The following is a 13,284-nucleotide window of genomic DNA, read 5'->3' on the forward strand; positions in this document are numbered from 1 at the left end:
TCTGTTTTTACATTCCCTGGATAAAGGAAATAAGCGATGCAATGGAAATACAATTTTTAATAAACATTTCTAGTAGGAACAATATTTTACATCTCCCTCTGCCTCTGCTGAGTAAATGCTGTTTGCTCCAATTATTCGTTCCTAAGGGAAGTCTTCTAATTCATCTTTATCAGTACTCCAGGTAGAGGTGATTTTTTTTTTTTGTTACCTGGCATGGCTGTGCTGTCACTGCTGCTGCTGCTTGAGCTAGTAGACATAACTGCTGCTGCGGACATCGCTCCTAGAATAAAAGCGGGGTCAAGGTGGAGAGGTGAAAAGAATCGTGAGTAACCTGGGCTTTTCCTTCTCTTCTTCTCGGCTCTCTGTTTGACGAAATGCATTAGGCCTTGTTTCGCTGTGTAATTCTTCCTCTCTGGGAGGTTATTTTTTAATAATAACCTTAAGGCCATATAATTTTAGGTATTTAAATATGCATGCAGAAAGCATGGGCCACACCTTCTGTGTGCTCCACAAATCTGCAGTACAGTTCTGTATTTCACTGCGAGCTTTCCGAACTGCCTGTGCTGATTAACTCCTCTGTTTCCAGAGAGTTGGGAGACTTCCAGGCTATGATCAGCTGTACCTTTCCTATTTATAGTCTCATCATTTTGCAAAACATATTTCAAGCATTAACATTGATAAAGATAACAAATTTTACAGGTATGCTGTTTGTGTGACAGAACCTTGTAACCACGGTGATTATACCGGGTAACTTTATGGATACAAACTGGCAACTACAGTTTAAAATCCACAAATTTAGAAAGGGGATTTAACACAGCATTGCAGCTTGTGCAGAGTTTATCAAGAGAAAAAAACATTACAATTAGAAGAGGAAAGTAGATGAGTCATGATAATATTTGGGAGTGAGACTTCCTACTGCATACACAGCCACTTGACTGAAATAGCCAGACAATTATTTTCATTTAAAGGGCAACCCAGTTCTTGCTGAGATTATTCTTTATTCCTCTCCAACTGTATAAATAAGCAAGCCCATGATGGGCAACATACTATTATCATTATACCTGTGAATTTTTGCTCTGTGTTTTTTTTTAAAGAAATATCTGGATTACAAAAAGGGGAAAGAGTACTGAAAATTGAATTGAGGTTTTCAGTTTAATTCAGCTGAATGTGGTATGGTTAATTGGAAAATATATACGATGGAAGTCCCCAAAATAACCAGAACTTGTAAGGGTGGCTTTTGGTATCCTTGGGATGGGTATTATCTTGACAGTCGTGTTGTCTGGAAGCTGATCTGCAGCTTGAATATTTGTTTTTCCTCAAGTACGAACATATGTACAAATAAATCTGCCATTTCACTGGGTCCCCCAAATCAGCAGCATTAAGGAAAGAGGCGCTGGACTGAGTGGAACTGAGAAATGCCTCATCCATTCACAAGTAATTTACATCTAAAAAATGCACTGCCCAAACTAACAGACTGTTAATGTGTCCATAAGTGATGCATGAAAGTATCATCCTATGCCTTAGAAATATTTAACCATATTAACTAATTATGACTAAAAGTGCTACCTTTTATGGGAAAAAAAAGCCAGCTCCCAGAGTAAAAATACTGTATTTTCATTTTTGATTAATTGATTTTTAGATATATGGAAGTTTGTGATTCTGAGTATTTAGTCTGAATTTCTTTCTCTGAAGAACTGAAAGAGGTGGAGATACAGATATTAACGTCTTACAAAAGCATTACTGAAGTTAATCAGTTTGGCATGGTGTTTAGCCACGATGAGTAAATTACACAAAGATACAGGAGTTTAAGAGTACAACATCTTTTGGAAATTGTTTTGCAATTATAATAGGTCATTTAATGTCATCTGTAGTTAGCTATTAGACCTTATGGATTCAGATTGCTTTCTTTATTCTCTCAGGACAAGGGACTCTCAATCTAGCACGCTAGCAAATTACTAATATTTAGTCAAAGGAAGAACAAGGATGCAAATTAGTTTTTATATTGTATTGATATTGTGATACTTCATTGCTTAGAGATACCAGTTGTGGAATGTGTTAAAAGTTATGGATCTCAATCATGTCTCCTTGAAATTACAGAAGATGTTTGGATCAGAACTTAATGTTCTTTTTATTTAAACATTAGCAATATTCATAGTAGGAACAACTGCTGGGCAACAGAGATTTTGCAGGAATGCCTTTTGAATTGTATACCATTTGACGTTGCTATCCATGATGCCAAAATTTCTCCAGTAACAGAATGCAGCTATCCTGCACAGCTGGACGCTCTGGGAAGTCGCTAGCTCCTTCTTTCTGGAAAGGAGAAAGCCAAAATGTTATGTAATTGTAGTTGATTGATTCTTTGTGATTGCTATTAATGCTATATATTTGCCTGTCAGCTGACAGAGTACTCAAAGGTGTTGTTTTACTGGGTTATTTTTGCATATCATAGTTAAAATACTCTGAGAAGGTGTGTGATTATGTAATGTATATATGTTCATTCAATTGGGTTACACTTAAATTGCATAATGCAATCCAAAAAAATATTACTTCAAATGAAAGGGAACATCTGCATCTTTAAAGAGGAATTTTCACTAAAGCATTCAGGTGTAGCAGTTTAGCAATGCTTTGGTAGTCTTATATTGGCTATATTGAGATTTCAAAATACTTTTGCTCAAGTGGTATTCTAAAAGGTAGAATAACTTCACATTTCCTTAGACCCTCGCTGATACTTCTCCAAACAAGGTCATGCCATATTAAGAGGTATGAGTTGCCCAGAAAAGTCATCGTGGTCCAGCAAGGACCACAACAAAACTCTTCTTTCTATGAGTGCTGTTTGTTTTATCTGAGCTTACATCTCCTTGGACAAAGCTTTGTTCTCTATTTTCCCATAGACAGGTCTTGGAGCTGGGAACTTTGTAGCCTAGTTTCTGCTCCACCACAGATCAAATCAATGAAATAAAATTTGAGGAGGGTGGGGAGAAATGAAAATTTATGACAAATACAACAAAAACCAAAAATAGTATGGAAGGAAAATAAGGGGATTTATTTCCATATGCATCTGTACTTTTCATTATAACAGCACCTAGGTGGGGTGGAGGGGGAACAGCACATATCCTGGAGGTAATATTAAACATATAAAATGTTTATAGAATCATAGAATCATTATGGTTGGAAAAGACCTCTAAGATCATTAAGTCCAACTGTCAGTGCAACACCACCATGCCTAATAAACTATATCCTGAAGCGCCACATCTACAGTTTTTTTTTTTAACTCCTCCGGAGTTGGTGACTCCACCACTTCCTTGGGCAGCCTGTTCCTATGCTTGATCACTCTTTGGGTGAAGAAATTTTTCATAATATCCAACCTAAACCTCCCCTGATGCAACTTGAGGCCGTTTCCCCTCATCCTATTGCTAGTTACTTGGGGGAAGAGACCAACACCCACCTCCCTACAACCTCCTTTCAGGTAGTTGTAGAGAGTGATGAGGTCTCCCCTCAGCCTCCTCTTGTCCAGACTAAACAATCCCAGTTTCCTCAGCTACTCCTCATAAGACTTGCTCTCTAGACCCTTCACCGGCTTCATTGGCCTTCTCTAGATGCACTCCAGCAACTCAATGTCGTTCTTGAACTGAGGGGCCCAAAACTGCACACAGTATTCGAGGTGCAGCCTCACCAGTGCTGAGTACAGGGGCACAATAACTTTCCTACTCCTGCTGCCCACACTCTTCCTGATATAAACCAGGATACTGTTGGCCGCCTTGGCCACCTGGGCACACTGCTGGCCCTTTCCACTGGGCAGGGCCTAGGTCCTTTCCACTAGGCATCTGTCGTGTTGCATGGGGTTGTTGTGACCGAAATGCAGGACCCAGCACGTGGCCTTGTTAGACCTCATACAATTGACCTCTGCCCATTGATCCAGTCTTTCCAGATCCCTCGGCAGAACCTTCCTACCCTCAAGCAGATTGGCACTCCCACCCAGTTTGATGTCGTCTGCAAACTTACTGAGGGAGTGCCCAATCCCCTCATCTGGATCATTGATAGAGATATTAAACAAGACTGGCCCCAAAACTGAGTCATGGGGAACATCCAGGATGATCAAGAAGGTAAAACCACATGGTTATGGGGTTCAGGCTGTTTAGAGCAGAATGTGTTGTGCATTTGTGAACATTGAATTTAATGTTCGAAACATTTTACAGCTTGAACTAATAGAAAAAAATTGTAAAAGTAAAGTACTTATTTGACAATAAAGGTCTCTGAATAGAGAATAGAGCTAATATTAAGCTGGTAAATATTATAAATGTTTGCATAGTAATGATAGTCTCTTATAAAGCATTTTTATCTTTAATATGGTCTTATTTTATGATTTTTATATTCTTTGTATCTTGGTCAAAAGTACAGTTTCTGAGTTTTTTCCATAAATTGTACACAACCTAAACATAGAATATGCAGTTCACGAGAAGAAAGGTGATAAGGTTGTCAAGGTTTTCTAAGCAATAAATCTAGCAACTAGAATTAGCACCTCCCTCAAAAGTTAGTATATATGTGATATTCTTCTGGATTTCAAAACAATCAAGCAATTCACAGAATAGATTGAATTAAGAAATGTAAGAAAATTTTCAGTGTATTTGTTAATCTAATCTATTCTATTGATATGTAAATTACTGTGTAAAAATATACATATATGGAAAGAAATTGATAAGCAATTGTGGTGTTTTTCTACTGCTGTCTCCCTGTAGAAAAAAAAAAGCCAACGAAAAGAAGCACCTTTTTTTTTTTTTTTTTTATCTCCTGGGTAAATATAATTCATTTTTCAGATTTATGTAGAAGTAGACAATAATTAAAACTTTGAATCTATCGAGGGATTTATTGGGACAGAAAGCTTTAAGGTTCCTGTAATGTGTGTGGTAAAGAGTAATAAAATAAGTTCCTTAATTTATTTTCAGTATTCACATAACCTTGCAGTGACTAAGGAATTTCCTTAAAATGATACTGGTAATCATAATTTACTTTTTTATTTTAAAATATTTTGCTTTTTTTGGGGTTCACACTGGTGCCTGAAGCCTGTTTGGTATTTATATCAGTTTAACATTTAATGTAGGCACATACAGAGCTACTTAACTCTATTAAAAGACTTTACAATCTGTTATTATGGTGCTAAAAGCCTATCAGCAACATTTTAGTCATTTCTCAGTTAGTCCTAGTCCAGTATTTTCTAGGCAGAGTAAATATGCTGAAATTGTTTACATGATTTCTCCTAAAAATGTTGGATTGCTGTTCATTGATTAGTTGAACATGAAATTATTATGGTATTTCATACTCATAATTTTACCTGTCTTTCATTGATAAAGGAACACTGTCCTAATTGTTAATGCAAAATCTAGTTGTTTCTTTCCAAGTTTCCTCAGACACATTTAGACAAATTGAAGTGTGTGTTGGGGTTAAATATTGCCAGTTATTCCATGGTTTATAGTTGACTATCAAATAACTATATCCTTCAAATAGCTTTTGTAAGAACGGAAAGAAGTCTAGTATGTGGCTTTATCTGTGTGAATCCATGAAAAAAAAAAACTTTTCACACAGTTAAACAGTAATGTTGCTGCCTCAAAAACAAATACACTTGAATAGAAAAGGATCAAAGGCAGTATTGAAAGAAGTTTGGAGGAATATCTTATGGCTGAAATGCTTTAAAAAAAAAAATCTATGCTCTACAGTGTCAAGAACACTGCAAGTCTATCTGCTGCTTCCATGAAAAAGTAATCTCCAACTTTGAACCAGACCAAGGTGCTTAGGTTAGCACTGAGAGCCCAGTATGTATGTTTTGATGGTGACTGGGAGGAGGTGGAATGCCTGCCCTACCTAAGACCCCCTGAAAGCAGCCCATTGTTGCCCAGCCCAGCCCAGGCAGAGAGGAGCATCCTTTGCCAGCACCACAGGTCCAGCACCTGGAGGTCAGAAGCTCTGCCTTTGTGGTGGGTGCACAGACCAAAGTAGTGCATCCAGCCCAGCCCACACACAGCTCTTGCTCAGTCTGGCAGTGAGATGGTCACAGGACAGAGGACAGCAAAGGGCAGCTTGCTGCTGCCCAAGCAAGTAGTGTTATCCAGTTTCAGGAAGTTTTTTAGAACGAGGTCGCCAATAAAGTTTAGGGCAAGTGGATTGCTCTGCAGTTACCATCTTACCAGGCAGCCATTAGCCCTAAGGCAACACTGCCCAAGCGCGTCACTGGCTATGTGCCTGTCCGTCCACGGGGTAGTGACCTTGGGGCTTCTCAGACAAATAGCTGCTGGGAGCATGCCATGGACTAGAGATTAATTTCTGTGCCCAGATAAACTCTCCTGGTTTAATGTAAATAAGTGTAAGGTTGACTACACCTGCTTTATATTGCTAAAAATAAGTCTTATTTTAAAGAAACTAGCAAGTTCTTTATCTTACAGAAAAGAATAAAAAATTGTTCTTCTTGAACTGCTACAGAGTAGACTTTGATATACAGATTTGATCTTTTTTTTACAGTATTTAACCCTGACATGTATCAAATAATTTTAATGTGGAAGTTTGCCTATTAATATTATCATCTTGCACTACATGCTTCGCTAGAAACTTTAAACAGAATCCCAAACCAAAACCATTTAGTAATTTTTAGCATTAAAGTGTAACCAGAAAGATTCAATACAGCCTTTTCTAACCTTGAGGCCATTTTAAAAGTACTTTTTTTTCTCCTTTCAGGTAGTTGTATTTCTTATAAGAAATCTTGTTTCATGCAATCCTGTCTTAGAGGATAGCATTTTATCACAGACATTTTAATGTCAAATAACTCAGCATTTGGAAAGAGCTATGAACAGAAAAGACGTTTGCCTTGGTGTTGCCTTTAGATGCTGGAGACTTTTTTTCTCCTAGAGTAGATGTGGCTGATAAGAAACTTAGAAGAATGGTGTAAAGAGAGATTAACAAAAGAAGGCAAGATATTTTAAAAAGGGAGACAAAGATGAGAGAATTGGAAGCAAACAAGAAAGTGACAGCTAAATAGCTGAAGGCTGAAGGAAGGTAAAGAAAAAGCAAAAGAAAGATAAGAAGGAGAAAAGAATAGAATCTAGAAGGGCATAAAACAAACTACTTTTGCTGTTACCATTTAACTAATTTGCAATTTCTCATGCAAACTACTTGGTCTGTAGTATTAACTTCAGTGGCGCACTTTTATCACTTTATCAATATGATATAGGAAATGACCTCTTATGTCGAGAAAGAAATTCACTTAAAATTTTAATTTGTCTAAGTTATGAGGATAAAATGAACTGTTTTATTTTAAAAATGTCTCAGTAAGAATTTACGGTAGAAACTGAAGTGAGATGACATTGATTCATAAAAGTATAAGGATTTTGGAATAATTAAAATTTGGAACATTTGGTGCCCCAGAACTTTTGACCTTTAATAATTTTGAATGGAACTGAACTGATTTTCAATATACAGCATACCATATGATAGTCAATTAAGCTGCTGCAAGATTACATTTCTGTAAGAAACTCCACAATTTCAAGAGCCCTTAAATTATTTTTAAGTACTTTTATGGAGAGAAAAAAAGCATAATTTGTGTGATTCTATTTTTGTGTGAAATTATTTAATTATAAATTTTTAGAAACTTTCTTTTTGATGTATTATTTCTGAATAACAACAACAACAAATTGTTCTTTTTTTAACTTAAATGCCTGTTTCTCTTTGTGGGCCTTCCTGCACCATCTGGTAAAGCCAGCTTGTGTATATTCTGCTTTCAATATATTTGACAATAATTTCTTTTTAATCACTCTGTAGTCAAGTCTTAAAACATTATATGTATTTCCTAGCACCTACAACAGTAGCTTTTTTTTTTTTTCTATTTTTAACTCCTTTTTTTTAGCAATCATCTAAGGATGAAGGAAGAGTTAACACCATTCTGTACATGAGCTCTACTGAAATCCTCAGTGACTGCATTCCCTTCTTTTTTCTCTTTATCTTAGATAGTCAGGCTTCCCGATAATCCATCTCCCTCTGTTTCTTTGCTTGGTGATATATGGAATCATTAGGCACAAGTATCCAAACAGGAACATGAGGACCACCCAGTACCTAGATAAGTAGTTTATAGTGCTCCAAGTCTGCTTTCCTGCCAAGACCACTGTTACTAACTCCAAGAATCTAAACCCATGATTTAAAAAAATCTCAAGATTTAGAAAAAAGTAGCGAAGAACCCTTTCATTCCTCTTATGGTGATCTTACAGCCTTGCACTTGCACTGCTCCATTTTCAGGCTGTTTCCCAACACAAGGAAGATTCAAACAGTCATTGCTTATTTCCAGGGCCTGGAGCTGTAACTGGGACACTGTCTTGTGTTTCTCTGCTAATGAAACTGTAAGACATGGCCAACTACATCAGACACAGATGCATTACTCACTAATTGGGGAAAAATGTCTCTGAATCAGTGCCTTATGGATTTCCTTTTTCTCTCCAAGGGATGCTTTCCTTTTGATGATCTTTCTCCTCTCATGAATCTGAAATCCCACTGCCAGTTTCCTTTCCCTCAACTGGCAAAGGGAAAGGAGACAAGGACTCTCAATTCCTCCGTGCCCCTTCAGGGGATGACAACTGGGATTGCACCAATGCTGTGTTATTTGGACAAATGCACACAGATATGCCTGGGCATGTACTCGGGAGTATCTTTATCCCTTCATCTCTTGTGTTCATTTCACTTCTGCCTTATCCTTGTACCATCTTCTTTATCATGTACTTTTCTGATGCCTCAGTTATTTTTTTTAAGCTTTTTCAAGCTTTTCCAATCTATTGCATCTTTTCTAGTACCTTGTATGGGTGTTGCCAGGCCATGTGACAGCGAGCACAGGGTAACCAGTTTTCCTGTGGAAATGGACCACCTGGTATTGCTGTGATCAATCTTCTGGGCTGTCCTTGGGATTTTATTTTATACCTTATGGGCAACTGGGAACTCAACTGGTATTTCCACCATCAGAGTTACTTTATGTACCTATTGAATTTCAGCAAGATGAAGACTTTGGGTTGCAGGTTGACAGATGAGAAACTCTGGCTACCACTGCAGAAGTTCACATTAGAACGCAGCAGCATTTCAGGGCAACTACTATTGGCTAAGAGATGGTTTAGCCAAAATAAAAAGCTTTCCTTTTAGTTTTGATTTTTTAGAAAAGTCTTGATTTCTGTATCATGAGTTGCACATATGTGATTCTACAGGGGACTATTTTGTTTACACAGATACTGTAGGTGGTGATGCTTGTTCATGGATGTCTCAAAGCTTCAAGAGAGCCAGATGTAGGAATCCATTGGCATCCTCAAGACTTTCTTGAGTCAAAATCATTTGACTTTGCTTATAAAGAAGGCTTTATGTTTTTCATATAAAGCGAGCATAATTTTCCAGAAAGCAAGTATAAATTTAGTTGTCAGTTAATTTTATTTTTATTTATTATAACATAGGTCATAAATATTTTTCTGATGTGACATTTTTTGGTTTGTGATTTGTATGTCCTTAAAAATGAATGGTTGCCTAATTCATCACTGTCCCACTTCAGGTCTGCTCTCCAGTGAAATTATTTCTTTATAATGATATGATGCATCACTATGTTATAAATCTGACCCTTTTGTTACAGATGAAAAAAAAAAATCCTTATATCAATGAATACTTATAGAAATACTTATTTCTATGTGAGGATTAATGAATAAGATATTACAGTTAAGTCAAGATAACATGTATGCGTTTTTTTGAAACGGAACTCAGTGTCAATCAGGAGGTATTTCTGGATTGTGAAACGATGCATGTAGAAAAAATAGTGAAACAAAATAATAAACATGCATCTTGGTCTATATAGAGCACCTCCGGGGTAATATGTACTTTATGTTTCCTGAACATTCTTTGGATTTTCATATTAAGCTACAAAACCACCAAATCAGAGAAGACTCTTCCAAAAGTGGAAGTGGTTGATAATGATGCATTTCTTTCTTTTGCTATTCCAAAACTACAAGAGAGCAAACTCAAGACAACTGTTGGTACAAATCCTGAAGAATAGTTTGTGACTTTGAGTTTATTTTCTAAATGGCTGTTTGTTCAGTGGCCCCTTCAGTGAATGCAATTTACTTGCTCTTTGCAAACACTCATTTAAACTGGTTTTGTTCACAAATGATTAGGGAATGGCTGTTCTTTGTATAATGACCCACATTTGCATTCTTGCAAGTAATAAATGACAAGTATTTCCACTGTTCTCATGCTCTTTAAAAGTTTGCAGTCCAATTAGGCACCAAAAATTATAGTAAGTTAGTTCAGGGATTAGTCAGATACTACTTAAAGAAACTTAATACAAATACAAATGAATGCAGACTTAACAGTGCATATGCAGTTTGTTCTTCAGAAGTGTATTGCCAATATATACAAGAAATATATTTATAAAAATCAGGATTACTTCTCAGACAATGAAAGAATGCATGAGAATATTTATTTGCCATAGCTAGTTTTACTTGGTACTGTGATACAACATCATATCTTTTTTTCTGTGATACAAAATGACTAAGGCAAAATGCCATGAAATGTGATTTATACCCTGCAGAGTGCTTGGAATATCAACATGTTTTTACCCAAGATTGAATATTATATAAAACCAAAACAAAACAAAGAGGAAATTCACATACAGCAGAAATAATGAAGCCTATGGATGTGTGCCTCACATTGGATGTTTTTAGTATCTTTAAAGGCACATGCTATTTTTAATTCCTTCCTCTCCCTTGCTGTCTATTTGTAGCATAAACCTCTGTCCTTGGCATCAGCCTTTGCTGCAGAAAAGATGCTCATAGGATCTCTCTCTTACCAAACCTCCTGTTTTCATGCTAGATGTAAGATCTTAGTGTTTCTGAGAAACTCTGTGCTACAGGTCTCCCTTTCACCCAAAAAAGAAATTTGGGCAAAATAGAATAAAAGCCTTTTACATTTGTGAACCACATACCTGAGTGGAGTAAGGCACTGACCACTCATAACATACCAAAAGTCTGTATTTGAGTAATTAATGTTAAAATTGCATGAATTACAAAAATCTACAGAAATTAAAATATGGATATACTAGTAAATCTTTGTGTGAAAAATCTGTCCATGATGACTTGAGCTGAAAAATGTAACTGCTACCAAAAAAAAAATACATTTATTTACTACTCTTTTACACATGTTCAGAATCAATCAGTTTGCTTCTCTCAATTACACTGCCTTTCATCAAGTTTTTTATATATTTCAGCCTACCCAATGGACTGAATTGTCAGGCTGGAAAATTACCCCTGTGGAATGTTTCCTCTGATCTATTGAAGTCCAGAAAATGGACTTGCTTTTGTACTCTTTTTCTCCTCAGCTGGCTTTGCTACCTTTTGGAGGTTTTACTCTCTTTCGGCTCTTCATTCTTGTTTTCCCAACACAATTCTTGGCTGTCATACAGTGCGCAGAGAAAGCCCCTTCACGTTTCGGGGCTATTTTCAGTATCTTTCACCAGCACAGGATGACAAGACACATGGACACTCTAAGCAGAAAGAGTTAGTGAGGAAGAAATGTCCCCAGTTGCTGACCTTTCTTCTTCTATGTGCTAAATCAGAGCTGAGGCGGCTTTGAGAATTTACCTAAATCCTTAGTTATGAAACCCATTTTTCTCAGAGATTTCTGCAACAGAAACACAGTGCACTACGGAAAAAGTAAGATATTTAATGAGAAACAGATGGGGCCTGTCTATTGTTAATGAGGAAAGACTACTGTTTTGTGTAAAGAGAAGCCAATATGTAACATTAGGCATAGAAACAGAGTAGCTTAGAGGACATTGTAACAAGATGTTAGTTTTACACTTGGTGTTTTAGATATTGCTTAAAATAATGTCTTTTTAACTTACTCTGTCCCCTATGAAGTCTGTGTGTATGTCTTCATTAAAAAGAAAAAAAAAACACAAAACAAAGGAATAAAACCACAAAAACTAATAAATATATATTCCAGGTGTTTTGTTGTTTCTAGTGCTTTCAATAGCATTTTACCGAAATACTCTCTTTCTTAACAACAATTGTCCCTTTACAACAATATCCAAAGATAATATTTTTATCACAATCAATGTCTGGTTGCTTTCACATCTGTTGATGTGATTTATGAACGTTCAGGTACCAATAAAGATACTTTTTTTGTGTGTGTTCAGCAACATTAAAAAAAAAGTCTAAATGCATGTTTCCTTGAAAACAAAGTCTCACTGACTTAGCTTTTCTTTTTTTTTCTTAAAGACCATTGGGAATATTACAGTTTTATATGTCAGCTACTAATGGTTTTATAGCCAATACTTGATTTAAAAATCACATGGCCCTAAATAGTAGTGTTTGGTTTTTTTAGCAAAGCCTGCTTAGTTTCATATAACACTAAGACATTAATGTCTTCTTTTTAATGACTGTAAACATTTTAGTTTGCATTTTATATGCAGCACCTTTAAGCTTTAATTGGACATCTGATAGTCTGTGTACATAAGCACCTCCCAGATAATGTGGAAATTGTAGACTGAGAAGCAATGATGCTATTGTGCTGGTGGATGCAGACTTTAGCCTGTTTTGTCAGATTGTCTTCCAAGAGTGTCTCCTGTATTTCAGAAGCCCACTTCATATGAATTGTTAGAAAAATATGAAAATGATGAAGCAGGTGCCAAAGCACATCTTTGACAAGTATTTTATCTTACCCAGATTACAAAGTTGATACCTTTTATTTTTTTTTTTAATCTTAAATATTAAAATCTTAAACTATGAGTCTGGTAAGGTTACATCTCTGACTTTTGATACATGTTCCATCTGTTATCATATATTGTAGCTGTGATCCATCATTCTGCTGCTGTAGATGCTTCAGCCTATACTATGCATTACTTTTGGGGGATTCGTGCTGTAGCTGAAGAACAACAAACACTATTGATCTGTTTTTTAACAGATTCTTTGAGAAGTTCTCCCCCTTTCCTTCTGCAGCTGTGGCACCTTCTGCTCTGTGAAAATGTGTATCATCAGAATGAACCAATTTTCCCTTTCTAAGTCATTGTCACTTATTAATTTAACTACAGGAATCATCAATGGTCACCTAACAGTGTTGCATCAAAAGGCAATATGAAGAGTTAGTTCTTCCTGGGATTCAACCTTTTGGGATGGAATTTTGTCAAAAGCATTTTGTTTCTGAAGTAGCCTCAGTGCAAGAAATATAATATAGCAACCTTGCAGCAACTGTAGTATCTAAATACATTAATTGATCCATTTTCTTCAT

At 36.3% G+C, this 13,284-nt stretch overlaps 1 protein-coding gene across 1 annotated transcript in view; it reads left to right on the plus strand.

The window, feature by feature from the left end:
- Positions 1-209: 209 nt before the first annotated feature.
- ROBO1 (roundabout guidance receptor 1) overlaps positions 210-13,284 on the plus strand; it is a 538,100-nt gene continuing 525,025 nt past the window's right edge. The window contains exon 1 of the mRNA XM_086763761.1: positions 210-322. Within this exon, the coding sequence (XP_086619887.1) occupies positions 214-322 (109 nt within the window). The 5' untranslated portion in view covers positions 210-213. The remainder of the gene's footprint in view (positions 323-13,284) is intronic.

This window comes from Chlamydotis macqueenii, chromosome 1 (assembly GCF_036417535.1).
Source record: "Chlamydotis macqueenii isolate bChlMac1 chromosome 1, bChlMac1.mat, whole genome shotgun sequence".
Classification (NCBI taxonomy): domain Eukaryota; kingdom Metazoa; phylum Chordata; class Aves; order Otidiformes; family Otididae; genus Chlamydotis; species Chlamydotis macqueenii.